The following is a 23,747-nucleotide window of genomic DNA, read 5'->3' on the forward strand; positions in this document are numbered from 1 at the left end:
AGACGTATCTCTACATGGCTTCGCAACAGATTTGAAGCGAGCGGCGCGGCAGGGTCTGTACTATGTTGTGAAACAGCCTGTAGACGCGCCTCGTGACGTAGCTCGGTTTGCAGAATGGGGACTCGCTCGCTCGCTCTTCATTTTACCGGCAGACTGTATGTGTCCCGGAATTTTTTGATCTGATAGTGTATAAATTTCGAACTCTATACAGGGTGTTACAAAAAGGTACGGCCAAACTTTCCGGAAACATTCCTCACAAACAAATAAAGAAAAGACGTTATGTGAACATGTGTCCGGAAACGCTTAATTCCTATGTTAGAGCTCATTTTAGTTTCGTCAGTATGTTCTTCCACCTACGCTCAATGGAGCACGTTATCATGATTTCATACGGGATACTCTACCTGTGCTTCTAGAACATGTGCCTTTACAAGTACGACACAACATGTGGTTCATGCACGTGGAGCTCCTGCACATTTCAGTCGAAGTGTTCGTACGCTTCTCAACAATAGAGTCGGTGGCCGATGGATTGCTAGAAGCGGACCAGTTGCATCCCCCCCACGCTCTCCTCACCTCAACCCTCTTGACTTTCATTTATGGGGGCATTTGAACGCTCTTGTCTACGCAACCCCGGTACCAAATGTAGACTCCTCGTGCTCGTATTGTGGACGGCTGTGATACAATACGCCATTCTCCAGGGCTGCATCAGCGCATTAGGGATTCCATGCGACGGAGGGTGGATGCATGTATCCTCGGTAACGGAGGACATTTTGAACATTTCCTCTAACAAAGTGAAGTCACGCTGGTACGTTCCGTTACTGTATGTTTCCATTCCATGATTAATGTGATGTGAAGAGAAGTAATAAAATGAGCTCTAACACGGAAAGTAAGCGTTTCCGGACACATGTCCACATAACATATTTTCTTTCTTTGTGTGTGAGGTATGTTTCCTGAAAGTTCGACCGTACCTTTTGAAACACCCTGTATATCCCAAATGAAGTACACATTTTACTGTGCATTATTTGTACTATACTGTATCCGCAGCGTAAGTAAAATGTCGTTATGTACTGTTCTATCTGGTGTTTCAGTTGCAACGGCGAGCAGTGTGGGTACTATAGTTGTACGAAAGATAAATGTCCTGTTTGTGTGTTCGTTACCCTTGTAACGCCATGACGTGAGACCAGTGAATACGCTTACCGTTGCGCGGTTGCTAGGTTAAGGACGCTGACGCAGCCGCTGGCTATGTGGCGCCGGGCGTCCCCATTGTCGCCTCCGGTTCGTCTCGGCCGCCAGGGCCGCTGCGCGCTCTCCGCTGGCCAATAGGGTTGCGCCAGGCGGCGGGGTGGGGGCGCAGCCAGACAGGCGCGCGCCACGCGACGACAGGGAAGCCAGTCGCGGCCGAGCGGTGCGCGCGTGTGGAGCGGGAGAGGTTGTGCGTGTTGTGTGGATAGGCAGGGTGCGCGGATTCCGTCGTCAGTCCGAGCGGTGCCGTCCCCCACCGGCGGATTTTCTCTCGCAGCGCCATGGCGCTGCGCGTGCTGCTGCTCGCCGCCTTCACCACCCACACCGTCGCAGCCTACTTCGAAAGTGAGTCAGCACTTGGATTTATCTCTGTACTCTGCACCAAAGTGACAGCCTGTCAAATGACCTGCTCGGGTGTTTAAAACAGCGGCATTGCCTAGACTGTGACGTACGGTTGCAGTGCGGCTTGCAAATTTATGCCGAACGTTCGTCGACGTATCACGTCCTCGTTGTCTATCAAATTACATATTTATTTTGTCTTTCATTTCCTTCGCTCATTTCTGATCGCTTGTATTTATGGTAGAAGGTAGTTTCCAGATATTTACGAGGGTATGCTGAAAAATAATGCCTCTGGACTTTTTGTATGAGAACTATTAGAGCTATTTAAATTAAACAAACATTATTAACATTAACAAGTTTGTTTGTGTGGCCATCCTCCGCAGCAAGCATATAAATACTTGTTTCGGAAATCAAACTGCCTTTTCCTGCTGCTAGTTATTTAAGCAATCCCATAAGCGTTTCGCCTTCCCCTTTTCAAAGGCATCATCAGTGGGATCTATAATGATACAGTTTTGTTAGTTGTAGATTATCAGCCGCGCAGGATTAGCCGTGCCGTCTAAGGCGCTGCAGTCATGGACTGTGCGGCTGGTCCCGGCGGAGGTTCGAGTTCTCCCTCGGGCATGTGTGTGTGTGTGTTTGTCGTTAGGATAATTTAGGCTAAGTAGTGTGTAAGCTTAGAGACTGATAACCTTAGCAGTTGAGTCCCATAAGATTTCACACACATTTGAACACTTGAAGATAGATTATCAAACATGAAGTTGTGAATATAGAACAATGATGAAAGTGGTAGTGCGACCTCCAGACCAGATGTGAGGAAACGCGGATCAGCAAATCGTAAGTAATTATATTTTTACAAAAAATCGCGAAGTGAACTGTTTGATAATCTATAACTAACAAAACTGTATCATTATAGATCCCACTGATGATGCCTTAGAAAAGGAGAAGGCGAAACGCGTATGTAATTAATAAAATAACTAGCAGCAGGAAAAGGCAGTTTGATTTGCAAAACAACTATTATTAACATTCTACATCTTTATTCTTTACGTTACATATTCGCAGCCCTCTGCCGCTAAATGGCTCCGATTTGTAGCGTTTGACTAAGCGGAAACGTAACTAAGTTGGTGCGTGAGAAACAGCGTGCTGTAATCGGGTTTCGAAATCTAAGAGTTCGTCCACACGTGATCCACCCTCTCCTTCACATGACACTGCCTCACCACAAAGGGAGCTGCGACACTTGCAACAATCCGACGCCATGGTTTCGCCATCATCGATCGTCCTCCAGCAGTCTCGACTTGGCCCTATCCGATTTTTATCTGTTTCCAAAACTTACAGAACACTTTCGAGGACTTCATTTTGATAGTGATGAAGCGCGGTGCGAGCAGAGGCGAGACTGTCAGACATTCTACAGTGACAACATCAACAAACTGTTCCCTTGTTGGTAGAAATGTGTTCGTAGCCAGGGCAGTTATGTCGAGAAATAAATGTGTAGACATGAAGACCAAGGATGTAGAATGTTTATAACGTTTGTTTTATTTAAAAGCTTTAAAGAGTTTTAATGTAAAAATAGAAGGAATTACTTTTAAGCACGCCCTCGCGAAAATCCTTAATACGTTTGCATAATGCAACACAAACAGATATAGTGTTGGCCCGCGAAATGTTGAAGCAATGACTACAGCCGTTAACTATTTTAGTCAGTACCAGTTTTTAGCCAGAAATAAATACGAGCAATGTGCTGAACATTGTGATGAAAACTGGCGGGAATGAAATTTGAAGGCTCTTTCGTCGAACAAAAAAACAAAAACAAAAAAAACAAAAAAACATGGGAACAATTCTTTTGTTGTTGAAAAATCGTTGTACAGTGACAGAGTATCTGCTCACATGCTCTTAGGCATTGTTGACAATGTCATGTACCCATAACGAATGTGGCGTACGCAACCGTGAAGTCGTGTTATAGAGAGTGCTCCACCATTTCACAGGCCCCCAATGGTGCTGAAAGAGCATATAGAAACATAAGGCTTGTTTGTTATTGTTATAATGAGATTTTAAGCTCTGTTTTTTTGCTTGTTGAAAACAACAATGAATTAAAGAGGGTACGCCATCTTGCAAGAACTCAATTTTTTACGTTGTTTAATTCCCAAACATGTTTTAGCACAGTTATGACATCTTCAGTAGGTTTTTCTTTTTGTTGTTTCTGAACTATATAGACATACAAATTTTATTTGTGTTTAGCTTATCAACAATATAATTAAATCTTGGGCCATTTCGTGCTACCAGCTACTTTTTCAGAAAACTTTCTTATTATCCGTAAATGAATTATTTCAAAAGCAAATTCTCTCGACCGACCCGTACAGTCGTTCTGTGTGACGGCTCACCAGCGACTCTGCCGACCGGCTGCTACAGCCCTCGGCGCTAAACACAAGGCAACAAAAGTCATTGTTGTGATCAGAGATACAGTTCTATTTATTCTCACGACTCACCGAGATTATCCCTCGCCAGCGGTATGCACACATCGATACTCAGACGAGACCTGTTATGAACGGCACTATTTATTACGCTTGTCCCTCCCCCCTCCCCCCCCCCCCTCGCTTCCTGGAGCAGCGGATACATACACATGAAGGGCCACTGCACTTAATCTGTTACAGACTTTTTCATTTTCACCATTGTTGTCAGGAACCAGAATCGTACCGGTGAACTAGTTCTACATAGATGCCATATGTTGTTAATAACTCGTAGAGACAAAACAATGCTAATAACACAGGAAGACGACTTATCAAGAGATCGTGACACTCCACACCGTCTTAAAGGTAGTGTTACAGACGCTGCAATAATGGATAAGCACCAATGCCAGTGGTTTACGAGGTGACGTTTGTTGCCAGCAGGCTGTATCAGAAGGAAACAGGCTACCACTAACTTTCGTTTTCGTACCCTGGTCATTTAGGTGATAATTGAGGCAGGAGTTCAACGGTTATCAACTTGCGACTGCAGATGTCAAAAATGAAATTGTTACACAAATATGGAATCGTCTATCTGATTGGAGCACAACTAGTATGGGAATTTGTGGAGGTGTGTTCCGTCTGTGCAACTAATTGAAGGCAGTTTATTTATTGCCATATGCGTTTCGCTTCTTTTATTTGTAAAGCATCTTTAGTGGCGATTTCCGGTGCTGCTGGCTCATGTGTTTCATCCTGGAGACGTGTTCATTAGTTTCCATGTTCCAGTTTGCCGATTTCCGGCGTTCTTTCACCCACACTTGATTCGACACATCGCGTACGTCCCTTGCACTTTCAGGGACAGGCTGCAACTACGGCTCATCTCAACCGGTGCTACGCCCTCATGCCGTTCGCCTCTTTATAACTGCCGACTGGTTGTAGGCTTGCATAAACTTTTGCTCCCAGCGTTTCACCCCTGCTACCTTCACAGTTTTAGAGTGTACAAAAGACGGGATAGCCCTCACATTACTTGTAAAACTGCGACTGCGGAAGAGATGCCGCAATAAGAAAAGGACTGACAGGACAATTGGCGCTGTCTGTGGCGCGACGTAAACTTGGACGAGGTACAGGACGGTCCGCCGCAGTGCCTGCTTGGCTGCCACGCAGCACACAGCGTGTCGGAAGCTACGCCCTACGCCCCCGCGCCGTTACCTTGGCCCTCATGCCTCGCACTTTCCCACGCTTGTTCCGGAACCACCCACCACAAGGCTCTGCCGCCCAGATTGCATGGGAGTCTGTGCGCGGCTTCAGCTATTGTTCCCGGCTTATTCCCTACTCGTTAGAGGTCCCTTCCTCGTGTAATACAGACATAAGTTTCGCGCTCATGTAATGGAACTCGGAACAGAATTAAATACAATTTGGTTCAAACTCAAAACATTTCTTCTTGTCTTTCTAGAGTCAATTTGTCTGGCGCGCGTAGTTATGCGCTGTACTCGACAAAATGGCTAAATTACGTTGTCCTTAAGACGGCTAGAGAGGAATTATTTGGACTGACTTCCACAAAGGCAAAGAAAGGCGAATTAGTTCTCCCTAATATCAGTATCGATCAGCTTTCTGGTTGTTGCCGTTGACACAGAATAACAGAAATGCAGTGTGGGTCTCGACTGCCACGTGCAAACATTCTGATGTGGCGTACCCAAGGCCCCGAACAAACCCTACGGATAAATCAGAACGTCTATTTCACATCAGGACCAAGTGTCCAACATCAGTACCTTCTCTGGTTTCAGCTCTTGAGGAAGAGTGGGCTGCCATTCCTCCAGAGACATTAAGACCCATCACTGAAAGTGTCCCCAGCAGAGTTCAAACAGTCATAAATGCGAAGTGTGGACACACCCCATATTAATGTCCACTAACAGGTGACCGGATACGTTTCATCAGATACTTTATATTTAAGTCGTATTCCAACAGCCGTTTAAATAGTTAATTAATGACGATTTTAAAAGCATCTGTCTCTGCTGTCATAGAGCGTAACTACTGTCTCCCATTGATTTCGGATAATGTTCAGCACCTGCCAAAAATCTGAAGTAATAGCGTATGTATCTAGAACAGGAATAATAAAGTGGTTGACATATAGTAGCTTACAGGATGGCTACGATAGCAACAACCAATCAGAAAATGAGATTGGTTACGCCTCTCTTCTATTTAGCGTTGTCACCTTGCTCTGCTACCTCACGAGCCAGTTGCCAGTCAGCTGGAGAGGACACCTCTGCTGGTAACGTAACAAGTGCGATTCGTTTTCGTTGTTTACATTGTATTCTGCGGCGCAAAGGAATGTCGCAAAGTAGTCGCAGAGGTACGCAGAAAGTGATGGGACTATTACAACACTGCTAAGCCTACGCAACATGCACGTTAACGTGTGAATGTATCCAGAACGGAAAAGCCCAGCTGTTTCTGCCGCTGCCGTATTGTGTGCACAGATGAACGTGAACCGACATCATCGCCCCCTTGTGTGCTTGACTGTTAATCTTTGGCCCAATATAATCTTAGAAGTAAATCTCTAGTATATAGTGAAGGGAATAGGCACTTTTAGAAGTGTCTTTCATTGCTTATGTCGAATTTATGAATTTGCAACAAAAATATCGACGCCTTCTATGTCCGCCAAGTTCCCACTTTAAAGACAATAATCGTTGTACGATAGCTCAATAAACGGACGTGGACGCTAAGCACACGAGATCGCAGCAACAGGAAGAATGACGCGACAGAAGATCTTTTAAGGGTGTTGCAGGGGAGGATATGCTGAGAAAAAAAGTTATGTTAAGAAAAAGAATTCGATACGATGCGCCGTTTCCGAGTTATTTAGCACTGAAGTCAGCAAATTAGGTCATCAGTCAAGCAGCCTGCAAGAGTCGGTGTCGCCAAACATGTTCTTCGTTTCGGTTCTTTAAACGGAACAAACGTAGTTTTTGTTAACTTAGCTTCAATTTATCACTTCCGAAAAAAGGCACATTTTAACTGGTAATGAGAATTTAAACTATTGTTAACTCAAGAAGCCTCAGATGTCTGTGTATTGCCGCATCTTAGAGCGTGCAAGTGCTCGAATTTGTGGGTGTGATGACCTAACTGCCTAATTTGAATGCCAATTTTCATTTTCTGAAACGGAACTACGATCGAATATTTTTCTTAACAGTTATAATTATTAGAATGTCTATTTCTACAGCGTTAACCTTGTTGCAGTTCTTCTCCGTAATTATCCAGCACTTCGAACCATACATAGTAACGGGCTCAATAACTGCTTTATAAAGTTTCGTATTTAATACGATTTTGTGTATCACTTCCATCTTCATTTATGACACTCTCTGGTATTTATAACTTTCATAGTTATCGATGGATACACTGCCTGATATTTCAAGATCTGCCGATTGCGTTCGTACGGTGCAGTATTCCATCTTCTTGAATTTCATCTTCAGTCCCGATTTGCTATAGTTTGTAATTAATTCGCTCAACACATAGCACATATATTCTTCGTCGGTCGCAACCACCACCTACTCACAGGGTGGTTTGAAAAGTTCTCGGAATCACCACGAGAGGTCAGCGCTAGCGCAACGAGTTCATGTGATATGCATTGGACTGTTCCCCGTAAACACGTGCCACGTCGGTGCTCTCGGAAGACAGCTGTGGCGGTGCCGTGGCTCTGTTGTTGTTCCCGCGTACTGATTTGCGAAGATGGAAAAACTCGAGATTCGAGCAGTGAATAAGTACTTTGTAATGAAAGGTATGAAAGCAAAGGACATTCATGCCGACGTCCAGAATACACTACGGGACTCTGCTCCTTCATATTCAACTGTTGCCTAGTGGACAAATGTAAATTTGGTCGGGAGAGCTTAGATGATGACCCCGCAGTGGTCGGCCAAGATGTGTCACTACTCCAGAAATCATTGCAGAAGTGCTCAAAATGATCATGGAGGATAGCCGATTGAAAGTGCGTTAAATTGCTCACCCTTGCCAGATGTCATCTGAAAGGGTATATCACATTTTAACTGAAGAATTAGAAATGAAAAAATTATCTGCAAGAGGGGTGCCGCGAGTCTTTGACACTGGATCAAAAACGCATGAGAATGGACGAACCGGAAAAATGTCTGGCCCGTTTTAGGGGAAACGAACAAGATTTTCTGCTCTGGTTTGTGACCACAGATGAAACTTGAGTGCACTACTATACCCCAGAGGTAAAACAACAGCCAAAGCAGCGGAAACATGCTCCTCCACCAAAGAGAGCAAAGACAATTCTTTCGGCGGTAAAGGTAACGGCATCAATGTTCTGGGATGCGAAGGGAATTCTGTTTGTAGATTATATCCCCACTGGGCCAACAATTATTGGAGAATACTATGCTAACCTTTTAGACAAATTGCAACAAAATATATGCGAAAAAAGCCAGGTTTAGCAAGGAAGAACTTTTACACAAATTGCAACAAAAGATATGCGAAAAAAGCCAGGTTTAGCAAGGAAGAAAGTCATCTTCCCCAAGACAATGCGCGCGACCGCGCACATGTGCCGTCACCAAGGCAAAATTACACGAACTAAGGTATGCATTGTTGCCACACACGTCTTATTCACCTGATATGGCTCCGTCAGACTTCCACTAGTTCCCAAAAACGATAACTTTTTTTGGCGGACGAAGATTCACTTCGAACAAAGAATTGATAAAATTTTTGAAAACATTATCAGCGATCTTATATTAATATGATAATTAAAAAAGTCTTGATCGTAAATTTCTTTTAATCGGAGTGACCGGTTTCAATCCTTAAGGATCATCTTCAGACTCCAGAACGACAGGTGGACTTCCATGAAGCAGGCTGCGCCGATCCACGACGCTGAACTCAGCAGTCAGTCAGTTCAGCATCATGGATCGGCACAGCCTGCTCCATGGAAGTCCGTCTGCCGTTCTGGAGTCTGAAGATGATCCTTAAGGATTGAAATCGGTCACTCCAATTAAAAGAAATTTGAATTAAGACTGTTTTTTTAATTATCAGAAGAATTGATAGCTGGAGTTGTCAACTACTTGGCAGGTCTGGAGGAAACACATTTTCGAAATGGGACCAAGGCACTATAACATCGTTGGACCCTGTGCATTAATCTACAAGGAGACTACATTGAAAAATTAAAAAAAAGTTTCAGTGACGTAAGTACTTTTTTTTCTATTGCGTTCCGAGAACTTTTCAAACCACTCTGTGAGTAGATGGTGGTTGCGACCGACGAAGAATATATCTGCTGTGTGATGGGCGAATTAATAACAAAATATAGCAAATCGGGACTGAACATGAACTTCAAGAAGATGGAATACTTCACCGTACGAACGCAATCGGCAGATCTTGAAATATTAGACACTGTATCAAAAAAATGGTTCAAATGGCTCTGAGCACTGTGGGACTTAACATCTATGGTCATCAGTCCCCTAGAACATCTTAAACCTAACTAACCTAAGGACATCACACAACACCCAGTCATCACGAGGCAGAGAAAATCCCTGACCCCGCCTGGAATCGAACCCGGGCGTGGGAAGCGAGAACGCTACCGCACGACCAGACACTGTATCCATCGATAATTGTGAAAGTTGTAAATACCATAGAGTGTCATTAATGAAGATGGAAGTGGTACACAAAATCAGGAATAAAATAATTTGAAACTAAATTGTTTAGTCGTGGAAAGGGTGATTTGAACAACCCTTCAGCAGACGAGCTCTGATTGAAAGTGCACTTCTGACAAACGTTAGAACGGTCCGTCCAGGCTTTTTCAAGGGTTTCTAATTTTTCATCCAATCGGAAACACGGCGCGACTTTGTCAACTTTTCGTGAACGGAAGCCAGTGCTGCCACGACATCTGTTTGCCGCCAGCTTAGACTGTTAACGGTGAAACGACTGTTGGCTCCGATGTGCAGCTTGTGGTCCCTCCGTCAGAAGAGACTCCTCGGAGGCTGTGGATGCACTGGCGCCGCGGCGCCGTGAGAACAATGCGCCGGAGTGCAGACTGCGGGCGCGGCCTTTGTCCCGCGGGAGGCCATCACCTGATGACGCGCTCGCCGGATCGAACGCTGCCGCCAGCTGAGACTGTTCTGGGCCGCCCGGTCCTCCAGGGCCCGCCGTGCTTCCGGCAGGGCAGAGACAGGAACGCCTTGCGCTTTGCGACTGGAAGGCCACGCGGCGAGTGGAGTCCGCGTCCGGGTACCGTTCCCGGCGCGGCCTGTCGCTGCCAGCTGGTCCTGCGCCGACTCACCGCGCCAGCTCACGCACTGCCCAGACGGCTAGAGACGACGAGTCAGCTTGGCTGGGAATGCCCGTCGTACCAACAAGGAGAAGCTCTGGGACACACAGGAGTGCTATACGTTATCGAAAAACATCTCTGCCACTATCATCTGCACTGGTTTCGTCCAGCAACTAAAGGAGGTTTAGGCGTAACTAAATAAAGACGAAATATGTCAACACAAAACTTTATGCACAAAGTTACAATACCTTACTCTATTTTTAAACGCAGTCACCATAGATGTCCGGGCACTTGTTGTAACGCAAGACTTAGTTTTTCATCCCCATATTGTACCCCCCTCCCGCCAAAGATTTGAACTAGCGTATCACTGAAACTTCCTGCCAGATTAAAACTGTGTGCCGTATCGAGACTCGAACTTGGGACCTCTGCTTTTCGCGAGCAAGTGCTCTACTAACTGAGCTACCCAAGCACGACTCACGGCCCGTCCCACAGCTTTAATACCACCAGTACCTACAAGGGGACGAGGTACTGGAGGTGTTAAAGCTGCGAGGACGGGGCGTGAGTCACGCTTGGGTAGCTCAATTGACCGCCGGCACGGTAGCTCAGCGTGTTGGGTCAGAGGGTTGCGTGGTCTCTGTAATTAAACTAAAAAAGAAAGAAAAAACTGAGTCAAGACATCAACGATCAACTTGAACGGATGTCTTGTGACGTCCGCCCAGACCAAACGCAACGAATTATATCTAACAAAATGAAGAAAAAAATGGTAGAGTACTTGCTCGCGAAAGGCAAAAGTCCCGAGTTCGAGTCTCGGTCCGGCACACAGTTTTAATTTGCCAGGAAGTTTCATATCAGCGCGCACTCCGCTGTAGGGTGAAAATTTAATTCTAGCGTATCACTGCTTGATCAAGCGAGGTGGCGTAGTGGTTAGCACACTGGACTCGAATTCGGGAGGACGATGGTTCAATCCCGCGTCCGCACATCCTGATTTAGGTTTTCCGTGATTTCCCTAAATCGCTCCAGGCAAATACCGGGATGGTTCCTCTGAAACGGCACGGCCGACTTCCTTCCCTGTTCTTCCCTAATCCGATGTGACCGATGACCTCGCTGTTTGGTCTCTTCCCCCAAAACCAACCTATCACTGCTTGTTTGAGATCTTCATCGTTTGCGGATTTATTCCACTCAAAATTTCATTCGGGTTCGGGAATAAGTGAAAATCTCCTGGTGCCTAGTCGTGACTATAAGGGGGATATCCAAAAATTACCCACTTAACACGCTGAGCTCCTTGCTATGTTCGTACTGATATATGAGACGTCGCTTTTTACGTTCTCGACGGCCCACCTGTTATTGCTGTCAGATTCTATCATGAGCAGACGCTGGTGCTTTTCTGTATCACCTTATTTTTCTGGACGCATACATGACGTATGATGGTATATACGATCCAAACAGTGTTCAAAAAATACTATGTCGTCAGTAGTAAAATAGCGCAAGGCACCCAACTTCTCAATACTTTTGAATATTCGCACTTGAGCGGTTCGATATGACGACCGTCAGTACGTAATTTGAATCCTCGTACACATCAACAAGTTTAGACCATTTACACTCAGGTGACAAAAGTCATGGGATACCTGTTAATATCGTGTCATACCTCCTTTTGCACAGCGTAGCTCAGAAACTCGACCTGGTATGGACTCAACAAGTCGTTGGAAGTTCTCTGCAGAAATACTGAACAATGATGTCTCTACAGCCGTCCATATTTGCGACAGTATTGCCGGCGCGGGATTTTATGTATCAACTCAACTCTCAAATATCTCTCATAAATGAGAACGATGTCGGACGATCAGGGTGGCCGAAAGATTCGCTCGAACTGTCCAGAATGTTCTTCAAACTAGTCGCGAACAGTTGTCGCCTAGTGTCGTGACGCATTGTTAACCACAAAATTTCCATCGTTGTGTGTGTGTGTGTGTGTGTGTGTTTTAACATGACATCCATGAATAGCTGCTAATGGTTTCCAAGTAGCCAAAAATCCGGAAGGTCGAGTCCATTCCACGTAAACACAACCCCTTCCAGCCTTGTTGATAACTTTGGTCCATGGATTCGGGGGTCTGCACCACACTTAACCCCTGCCATCAGCTCTTACCAACTGAAATCGGGACTCATATGACGTGGCCACGGTCTTACAATCGTATAAGGTCCAATTGATATGGTCACGAACCCAGAAGGGACGCTGCAATCGATGTCGTGCTGTTAGCAAAGGCAGTCGCGTCGGCCGTCTGCTGCCACAGCCCATTAACGTCAAATTTCACCGCACTGCCCTATCGCATATGTTCGTCGTATGTCCCGTTCTGATTCCTGCAGTTGCATCACGCAGTCGGTTAGCAGTGACAACGTCATTGCTCTCGGTCGTTAAGTGAAGGACGTCGGTCACTGCGTTTTCCGAGATCGAAGGTAAAGCCTGAAATGTGGTATTCTCGTCGCACGCTTGGATCGCTGGCTATTGAATTCGCTAACTATTTCCGAAATGGAATATTCCACGTGTCTAGCTCCAAGTAGCATTCCGGGTTCAAGTCTGTTAATTCCCGTCGTGCAACCACGGTAACGTCGGAAGCCATTTGAGTACAAACGACAGCTCCGCCAATGCTTTTATTCCTCACGTACGCGATACTAGCGCCATCTGTATACGTGCGTGTCGCTATACCTTGTCCTTTGTCACTCAGTATATAGAAACACCTAATTTCTAAGTCGGGATGCCTAAACGAGTATTTTGACTCCGCTCCTCGTGAATGAGCCTCAGTGTCTCAGCCACTACACCAGTTCGACGTGCAGCGTACACAAAGTCTTCCAATTAATTTTTACACGACTTTTTGTAGCGATGAAATCAGAGAATATGAAGCAGTAGCGACTACATATTTCTGCTTCAGACAGGGAAAGTGCAGTTTCTGAAGACGCAGACCGCGGTGCTCATTGTCCACGCTCATTCGACGCGTCTATTGGTTGTCGTGCCTAAACGGGAGTATGTACACAATCAGCCTACGCTTGCTCGCTTCTGTAAATGGAGGTCCGACGCCACATGTAAAAGTGGGTCATCAGTCATCACCCGATGCGCACGTCCAAATCGGCGTTTAGCACCTCGGAGGTCGGCCGACGTCCGTTAGTGCCTTGTAAGGGCCCATGAGGACTGCTGCCGGCGGCATCCGCTGACGTCACCGCAGCGTACGCGTCTCCCGGCCGCCGCCACGCGTTTCGGCGCTGACTCACGCTTCTGCGGCCCGCATCTCTGACCAGCTGCATACCGGCACAGCACAGATCCTACAACCGTCACCTGTGATTCTGGAAATACAGCAGACGTCACCACAGCCAACGGCCGTTACCGGAATGAGGCGCCACTCTGCACTCAAAACATGACGCAGCTCTGACACCACACACTGGGCTCGCAGTCCAGATACTGCAAACTCTGCAAGTGACGTTCAGCGATTCCGCTGAGAGGGAGGAGGTTGGTGGAGCCATCGGCGCTGCAGCAGAATTTACCGAGCGAAATGGTACATAGGTAAGACAATGGACGCGCGTGGTAGAGGACAGTGGATCAAATAAGCCACCGTAAATCGGAATTTAAATGACAATTTCCGGTATATTACAACTATATGCCGGTCCGGCACAGAGTTTTAATGTGCCAGGAGATTTAACATCTGCGCACACTCAGACGCTGAGTGAAAATTCATTTTGGAAGCAGATTTAGGCGTCAGGGTGAGTGAATAGATAAGTCGCAAACGCCAGAATATCGTTTTAAATTTCGCGCCTGTGGCTGCGCGGGGTAACCGTTCGGCCTGAGTCGCCTTACCACGGTTCGCGCGGCCCCCCCCCCCCGTCGGAGGTTCGAGTTGTCCTTCAGCATGGGTGTGTGTGTTGTACTTAGAGTAAGTAAATTTAAGTTAGATTAATTGGTGTGTAAGCCAAGAAACCGAACACCTTAGTAGTTTGGTCCCATAGGAACCTACCACAAATTTCCAAATTTTTAGCCCCTATACGTATCCAGAAGGTGACAATACATGTCACGTGGATGGTGGCCGATACACAGTGTTCCACGGGCATTGGTTAATGACCTTCAGCCACACTAAGATGACAGGTGTGCTTTGAGTGTGTACCTGACAAGAACAACGCGACTTTTGTGAGACGAGGGAATGTCTGCAGAGTACGTCCATAACGAAATTCGTCCCATATATGGTTAAAATGTATTTTAGGAAATTTGTGTTCAGTTGGATAAAGTAAATCAGAAAAGGACAAGAAAAAGTCACAAACAAGGAACGGCTGGCTACTCTGGTTATCCAGTGATGGCACATAGTTTCTCCATCTAGGAGTATTTCGTTACCCCCAGGACACATCAGTCTTGTGGGTTGCAGCAATATAAGGAACCAACTAATGCTGCCACAAGAATTATGTCCTTTGGCTTTTAACGCTTTGTCGAACGATGATGTATTGTTTAAGTTTACAAGAAGGTTATGCTGAACAGAAAAATAAATTTCATGCTGGTTCACGCTGCTCTGATGTTTCTATCCCAGTTTTCGACTTATTTATTGGTTCGCCCTCGTATTTCCTCGTTTCCAAAAGTCGCTGAAGACAAGTACGCCCAGTTTCCTTCTCCAGTCCGAGGTTGTGCTTGCTGTCGCCCACACTTTCTGATGTGCCAGAGTACAGCGGTAAAGCACGTGTCTGGAAACAGAGACGTCGCGGAATTTAATTTTGTTCTGACCAGTCAGCCGTCACGTCTCGAAGATGTGAGGATTGGCCACGAACGACTCGTGGTTCGGATTCCACGTTAACCTCTAGTTTCCCTTCCTCCGGTAAGATAAGTGGGGTAGACTAGGGGCCCGAAACTCGCCGATGTGGCTCCAGTCAAAGCCGCCCATTGATTCACACGTAGTAAACTTGCCACAGTTATGCCTACAAGGAGCGACTGGCCGCTCTGAATTTCAATAATAATAAGAGAAAATTTATTAAATTTTCTCATTTTGAGAGTGTTGAGGGGCGATCTGTTGTAACTGTTAGAAACCATTCAAAAGCCGAGATGGCACAAAATATTTTTTATTCAGCATAACCGGTTTCAACAGTCTTAGCTGTCCTCTTCAGGTCGTAAATATTGTTTTTTTTTTAAAGTAAAGCATGTTCATTTTAAGCTGAACCTGATGCACAAAATGTGAACGATTGCGTTATCACAGATAGAGCAGAATATCGGAACGGGCAAGATGGGGAAGAAGATTGGTCCTGACCTCTATAAGGAACCACTCCGTCATTCGCCTTCAGTAATTTATGGTAATCACGGAGAATGTAGATCTAGTCACCCTGATGGGGATTCGAACCTCTTTCTTGCCGAATGCGAGTTCATTGTCTTAACCGCTGTACCACTTTTCTCTGGGCGGCCTGTTTGGGTTTACCGAAAGTTGCGGAAATAGCTGAAGGCGAGCACCGCATCCTCTTTCCTCCCTCCCTTTTCTGCAGCTGAGTTAATGTTGTGTCTCCGGTGACGTTGAATCCGGCAGGTATTAGGCCCTCATTTTTGTTTGTTACAACACATTTGCTGACTGGTATATCATTCACCGTAGACGAAATGCATTGTCAGCCACAAAACACGTCAATAAATGCAGCAGCCAGCGACTTTTTGTACAAATTTATTTACGTCAAGACGCTGGTATTTCCCCGCAGCTGGTGCGACTTTCCACGGGTAGAACGTGACGCTCACGCAAGATCAGAGGCAACGGCGCGGAAAGAAATTCCGCTCTCGTGCATCCAGTGCCGCACCCTAGCGGTCGTGCTTTAGCGGTCCAGTAATGCAGTAACTGGGAATCGGACGTCGCCTTGTACTGGTGTCAAAAGATTCAGTTTGGTATAGAAGTCCAGTTTTCTCGGTCTACTACACTGTTTCAAGGAAACTCGTTTACGCGTAGTGCATTTTGGTTCCGCTTTAAAAACCAGGGAAGCTAGCATAAGGTAAACATCACGTCTCGTTCGAAGAAAAAAGGACATACCTTTCAAGCGCTGCCTCCCACATTTTCCGCCTTTCAGCGCCGTGAGAACTGAGCCATTGTTACGACTGTGGGTCACAATATCCTGTTAGCTTTTCTTTTTACCACCGGCTGTCGGTCACCGTCACGCATCTACCTAAGCCGGTGTCACTTCTTTTAGCTACTTGATCATAATCCACATTATCCTGATTGTATTAAAATGGCTTAAACTTTCTTAGCATGGAGATTAACTGAGGTGACGAAAGTCATGGGACATCGGTGTGTTCATATAAAGATGGCGAGCGTACGCGAACGAAACGTATAAAAGGGCAGTGCATTGGCGGAACTGTCATTTCTACTCGGATGACTCATGTGAAAGGTATACGAGTGATTACGACGGCAGGACCGGAATTAACAGGCTTTGAACGTGGAGTAGTAGTTGGGGATGGATGCGTGCAACAATCCATTTCGGAAATCGTTAGCGAATTCAATATTTCGCGCCCAAGGGTGTGCCGAGAATACCACATTTCAGGCATTACCTCTCACCATGGGCAACGCAGGTAAGACCTTACCTTACGACCGAGAGCAGTGAAGTTTACGCAACTGCGTGATATAATTGCAGAAATCAGTGCGGGATGTACGACGAACGTATGCAGCGGGACAGTGCGGCGGTATTTGGCGTCAATGGGCTATGGCAGCAGACGACCGACATCGCCTGCAGGGACTCGTGGCTATATCGGTTTGACCCCAGACGACTGGAAAACCGTGACCTGCTCAGATGACTCCCGATTCCAGTTGGTAAGAGCTGATGGCAGGTTTCGGGTGTGGCGCAGACCCCACGAAGACATGGATCCAAGCTGCGAGCAACGCAGAGTTCAAGCTGGTGGTGGCTCCATAATGTTGTGCGCTGTGTTTACATGGAATGGAGTGGGTCCTCTGGACCAAATGAACCGATCATTGATTGGAAATAGTTACGTCGGCTACTTGGAGACTATTTTCAGACTCATAACAATGGAATTTTTATGGATGACAGTGCACGATGTGGCCAGGCCACAAATGTCGCTATTGGTCTGTAGAACATATTGGACGGATCACGGGAGAATGATTTGGCCACCCAGATCACCCGAGATGAACCCCATCGAACATGTATGGGACATGTAGGAGTCTTATAACGACTGCAGTACGCCATGCAAAAGGAGGTCCGACGCGATATTGGGAGGAATCTCGTAACTTTTAACACCTCTGAGTATTTTGTGGAGTCGATGATTTACAGCTTCTAGAAATTCCTAAAAATTGATGGTTTGCACACGTGTTGCCACTTTCTTACACAACTACCTTCTGTCAGAAACGGACCATCGTCGGTTATAATATGACATCATAAATCAGATGCATGACAAATCACAATACTTATTAATAGTTACGATTAGTCAGACATATTATTAATGATTAAAACGTATACTTGAAGATGGCCCATTTCCGACCGAAACTGGTTCTTTATTAAAATGAAAATGGACATGTTTGTAACCCATGATTTTCGAAAAATTACTTAGCATAGTCTTTTAAAAACTATGCTCAATCATTCCGATGCTTCGTTATAAATAGCTAATCTCCTCATTTAGCGAGGGAGTTACAATTCTGTCGACGTTGCGTTAGGCAAACTCTTTGCAAAAATTAGTAATTTTGGTCTTTGCATCAGGTCAATTTATATTTATGAAGTACTAGCTGTATCTTAAATCTACGAAACAGTTAAGTAAATAACGTCCAACTAATACAACTAAGTACATCAAATTAGAGACGGATCCTTGTAGAGGGCACAAATACGTCGATAAATGTCTTTTGTAGCATATTTAAATTTCCTAGAATTCAATGTACTGAAACAAAAATTAGAAATATAAGAAGCCTTCAGCACCGACATAGCTTGTGTGCGGTCCTCACATGTCCCATTGTAATGTGAACACACGATCTCTATCTGGGACTCAGTTTTTGAATCCATGAAGAAGAAAGAAAAACAGTACTTTCATCATTTCAGACGTTAGAACATATTTAACCTGCCGAAATGTATTTTCCAATCGATGCTTAAAATTTTGAAAAAGTTCTTGAAAAATTTCAGAGATATTTTTCTCTTGAAAACGTTTGAGGCATCTAATGGGTGTAAATCGACAGCACCCACTTCAGCGCAAAACTGACTATCGCTACTGGATTGTACCAGTTAACGGTTGACAGGATGTTTAGAAGTTTTGCTCTGGATTCCCGAGACAATAGTGATGGATCAGTCTGGTGATAAACTAGAAACGTCTTTATAAGTGGCTGTTATGGTAATTCAGACGATGACACAGTACTGTCTTTGACGTTGTCCTGGGACGTGCTTTTCATCTATTGTCTCTGCTTGTTAACTACAACCTGAGCTGTACGTACTTTTGAAGTCCTCAAGTAAGATATTACTGATTAGACACTTCAACGACAATCTTACCGGGTAGGTTCTATATGCCGGGCAAAGTTGTATACGAGGAAGCAGTGGCAAGTCTCTCGAACTTTAAAAATGCGCACTGTTGACAGATCACTATAACTAACGTCTTTGGCAGTTCTCTGACCAAATGCTATTAACTAGTCCTAACTAAATACTTGATGAAAGAAAAATAGCGACGTCAACCGCATGAAGTCATTGCAATAATTCAGTGGCGGCAAGTGAAAATTTGTGCCGGATCGGGTCTCAAACCTGGTCGCTTTAGTAGTTCGACTATTTGAGCACGCTTCACCGCCAGCTCACATTCTCAACTTGTCGCACACCACTTCCTTAGTGACCCCTCTCCACCGTCCTAGTCGCACTCAGCATTTAGCATGATTTAAGCAAGATGTCGGACCTACGGTGCATACACACTGAAGGGGTACGGATATTAACTCTATATGAGAGACGTCTGTCATTTCTGGCGTTTCTATTTCGTGTTCAATCGTCCGCCTCTCCCTTATTTGCCTTAAATTATTAAGTAATCGTCGAATTTAAATTTAGAAGCAACTGCCGCGAATTGGAGACCATTTGGATTACATCATCGCTTTTTCAGTGCAGGAAATCGCAAGTGTTCCAGATGCGCAAAAGCGCCTGCTATCTGGTCTTTGTTGTGTAGCATCTGTTGTAAGCAGAGACGGCGCAACATGTCCTCTTATCGGAAAGCGTATCATGTTGCCTGATTAAGGGAAATGACGGCGCTAGCGTGACATCTGGCTTCTACTTCACACGCTTCGTGCAAGCTCGCCAAGATGCAAACGTATTGTGTTCCACCATACACAGTTTCGCTTCGACAACAGCTTTACAGTGTTGTCTGTGTTCGAGAATCCGTGTCAATTTAGGCTAAATATTCTAGAAAAAAAAAGGCTCCACACTCTTCTGACAGACAGAGCTGTGACACACACTGCTGTAAAGTTGTCACCACTTGACAAACTGGAGCCACACTAGCGCACCAAGCGGCAAGAAAGCCATCCATATGGGCCGTAGGAATAATACTTGCATTAATTCTATTCCCACGTAATTTACCGAATAGTTATTATCTGAGGCGTTGTGAACAATGTTGGTTTTTTTTTTTGTTTGTTTGTAAGCACCAGGATGCAACGGTCATTTTTAACGTTTGTCTATTGAACTTGGATACTATGGTATTTCACACAGCTTGTTCCTCACGAATAGCACCAAGGCGTCCATATACGAAGAGCAACTCTTCATTAAAAGTTTCGTGTGTCGTCACTCGATGAACCATTGAGGATGGTTTGTGATTTAACCAAGGAAATCTACGCAAAGTGCAAGAATCTGAAACAGTACGTCACCATATCTCTTCTCCTTGTCGGCCAAATGATAGCACTGCAAATTTCGTCTACGACCGAGAACCGAAGCGGCTTGGTCTGAGTCGGGCGCCAGCGAAATGCTTTAGCGACTACTACTACAGCAGCGGGTGGTCCCACGACTGTTCAGAATGTTCAAATGTGTGTGAAATCTTATGGGACTTAATTTCTAAGGTCATCAGTCCCTAAGCTTACACACTACTTAACCTAAACTATTCTAAGTACACACACACACACACACACACACACACACACACACACACACACACACACACACACACACACACACACACCCATGCCCGAGAGAGGACTCGAACCTCCGCCGGGATCAACTACTAGTATCAAACACTGCACTTCATTTAAGGAAAAAATTTCTGAGATGTACGTTTGAAGCACGGCATTGTATCAAAGATAATCACGGTCGGTGGAAAATCCGGTGAATAAGTGTATCGAGGTGCTTGAGATAGTGTGCTATTCAAAATGGTTCAAATTGCTCTGAGCACTATGGCACTTAACATCTATGGTCATCAGTCCCCTATAACTTAGAACTACTTAAACCTAACTAACCTAAGGACAGCGCACAACACCCAGTCAACACGAGGCAGAGAAAATCCCTGACCTCGCCGGGAATCGAACCCGGGAACCCGGGCGCGGGAAGCGAGAACGCTACCGCACGACCACGAGCTGCGGACAGGGGTGCTATTTAAAGATGTTGAGTTTAGAGGGAACGATGAGAAATGAGGAGATTCTCCACAGCATCAACGTAGAGAGGAACGTATGAAGAAGGGACAGGATGGTAGGAACATGTGTTGAGAGATCAAGCAATAACCTCCATGATCTAGAAGAAGCCGTAGAGAGTAAGTACTGTGGGGAAAGACAGGCTGGCATATATCCAAGAAATAATTTACGTCATTGGGTGCAAGTGCTATTATGAGGTGAAAAGGTTGGCACAGGAGAGGAATTCGTGGCGAACCGCATCAAACCAGTCAGAAGACTTATGAACCCCACCCCCTTCCAAAAAACATGCCATTGCAGTTTAACAGCTTTTCTTCTGGACGTGATGTGGACATACTCAAGTTTATCCGCTCCATGAAGCGAAGATCATGAATGATCGTCGATACATCGCCGCTGCATCGTCCCATGCACCTTCCGACTGTCCTGGAGCCCGCCGCTGCATCGTCCCATGCACCTTCCGACTGTCCTGGAGCCCCTACTCGCCATGCTGGACTGTTGTGTTACCCATATGACTTGACATCTGTGTTTGATTTGGTTCGGCGACGTTCCACTACATCGTTTCACAATCATACCTCGTCGTAGTCCACGTTCACCCCAAACACTTGCAGATTAGCAGCTAATATGATGAAATGAAATGTCGTGTGACGAGGGCCTCCCGTCGGGTAGACCGTTCGCCTGGTGCAAGTCTTTCGATTTGACGCCACTTCGGCGACTTGCGCGTCGAAGCTAATATGATGATTATGTACAGTGGCGCCATTAGTACACTCGCCATTATTTTCAACACACGTGAATGCGAACGCTCCACACACAATATTTGCTCGTTTGGAAGCTCGAAATCTCAAGATCGTCTCTTTTTTTTCAGTTCGAATAAATCTACCCCTTTACATTTTCACAGCAGCGATTGCTTTATGTACAGACAGCCTCTTAGTGGCCTATTCATAAATGGGCAACTCACGCTTTATGCGCCTTGATGCCATACGAAAGAAGTGGTCGGAGTAATACACGGAGGGAAAAAATTGGAATCGCCAAAACATAATTAGTGTAGACTAATGAAATTTCTGGAATACATTTGCCTACGTAACACATTTAAGTGATTAACATCACAGTTGAATGCAAACATGCAAACGTGCAGGCAGTATGTTGTTTAGGCGTCGGATGCTAGTTTGTAGGCTGGAATTCTATGACTGTTGCTCTTGATCGGTCAATATAGGGACTGTTAATGCTGTTTGTTGATGACGCTGCAGCTGTCGTCTGATGATGTCCCATATGAGCTCAATTGTAGACAGATCTGGCCCATGCTGCATGTCGACCCTCTGTAGACCATGTTGGATTACAATAGTGGAATGTGAGCGAGCGTTATCCTGTTGGAAAACATGCCATGGAATGCTGTTCTTGAATGGCAGCACAACAGGCCGAATCACCAGACTGACGTACAGAGTGCGTGGGAAAACCACGAGAGTGTTCTTGCTGTACTAAATCGAACTCCATACCATAACTCCAGGTGTATGTCCAGCACGGAGACAGGTAGGTTGCTGTCCCTCAACTGTCCTCGTCGGAACCGACATACGGCCACCACTGGCAGCCAGGCATAACCAGCTGTCGTTAGAAAGCACGACACACCTCCATCCTAACCTTCGCTTCGCCCACCACTGAAGTCGCAATTGGTGGTGGTTTGTGGTCAGTAGAATGCATCTGGCTCGGAGCTTTCCTTGAAGTAACTCATTTTTAACAGTTCGTTGTGTCACACACTACTGCTGCAGATGCACCAGTCTCAAAGGTAACTAACGCTCACGACCGTTACAGCACGTATTTAAAGCAACGTGATTTGCATCATCATAGTGATGCTACTAGCGCCCCTCTTACCCGACTGGCACGATCTTTGAAGAGACATCATCTTTCGGATGTAGAAACACGCCTACCAACTTTCACTTATGTCGTACAACTCATTCTTGGTGCAGCGATTTTTTTTTCGTCATTGTATGACCACATAGACTAAGCAACTGCTAACCAAAGTCCCTATAGCGCTGGAGCTGCGGCTTCCAGCGTGTGCCGACCGCTGGAGCTCCAGCCGCTCCGCTATCGCGTGCAAACAGATAACAGGGCCCGCCGCCTGTACGAGCCGTCTCCGACATTAATTAAAGCGGTTCGTTTCTGAAAACCTCGGAGCGTCGAGTGCAACGGCCTGTCGGCTTAATTAATCCCTCACAGGGCTCTCCCCGTCCCACTTCTACAACAAAAAAAAAAAAGGAAAGGGGAACCGCAGATGTGTTTGACGTAATTCCTTTTCCCGTCCTGCCGACGTAATTAGACCCCTTGCACTGCCGTATCTTGGGAGCCTCAGTACGCTCGTGTCGTGTGTCCACCTAAGGAATCAGTTTCCTTTTTACCAGACTGATCAGTCTGAGCAAATGGCAACCATCAGTTTTAACAATTTTTTTACTCTGCGGCAGAATGTGTTGCACTTGTAATGGAGCGACGTGCAAAAATCGGCTGCTTTCGTATGGACTGTGAACAGCAGTTCAGTATCAGATGTCTTTTCGATGGGTAGTAATTGAATTTATTTTAAAGTAGAAATTTTTTTGCCGCCGATAATCATCAAGCATTGTGGAATTCGTCTGATGACAACTGCTCGCTTGTAAGTAGAGTAAGGAAACGGAAAATATCCACATTAGATGCAAACCTCGCATGGGACGCCCTTACTTCCGTTTCATGGACAGGAATCAGGTGTATATGAGTGAAATATCTGGAGCAAAAGTTAAGTTGTCCATGTTAACAAAAACTAAAATTTGGAACTAGTCGTATTCTTGGCTTGCAACGTATGATTTCGATTCTTAAATCGTCAGTGGTTCAGTAATATTAATATCAAGCTGGGATGCACCATTTGTTAGCCGTCAGGTACGTAGAGATGAAGAAATTGCCGATCGTACC

The 23,747-nt window shown here is 45.5% G+C and overlaps 1 protein-coding gene across 1 annotated transcript in view; it reads left to right on the top strand.

The window, feature by feature from the left end:
- Positions 1 to 1,387: 1,387 nt before the first annotated feature.
- The window catches only part of LOC126350301 (uncharacterized), a 177,579-nt gene continuing 155,219 nt past the window's right edge, over positions 1,388 to 23,747 (top strand). The window contains exon 1 of the mRNA XM_050002504.1: positions 1,388 to 1,584. Coding sequence (XP_049858461.1) covers positions 1,521 to 1,584 — 64 coding nt within the window. The 5' untranslated portion in view covers positions 1,388 to 1,520. The remainder of the gene's footprint in view (positions 1,585 to 23,747) is intronic.

The sequence above is a fragment of the Schistocerca gregaria genome, chromosome 1 (assembly GCF_023897955.1).
Source record: "Schistocerca gregaria isolate iqSchGreg1 chromosome 1, iqSchGreg1.2, whole genome shotgun sequence".
NCBI lineage: Eukaryota > Metazoa > Arthropoda > Insecta > Orthoptera > Acrididae > Schistocerca > Schistocerca gregaria.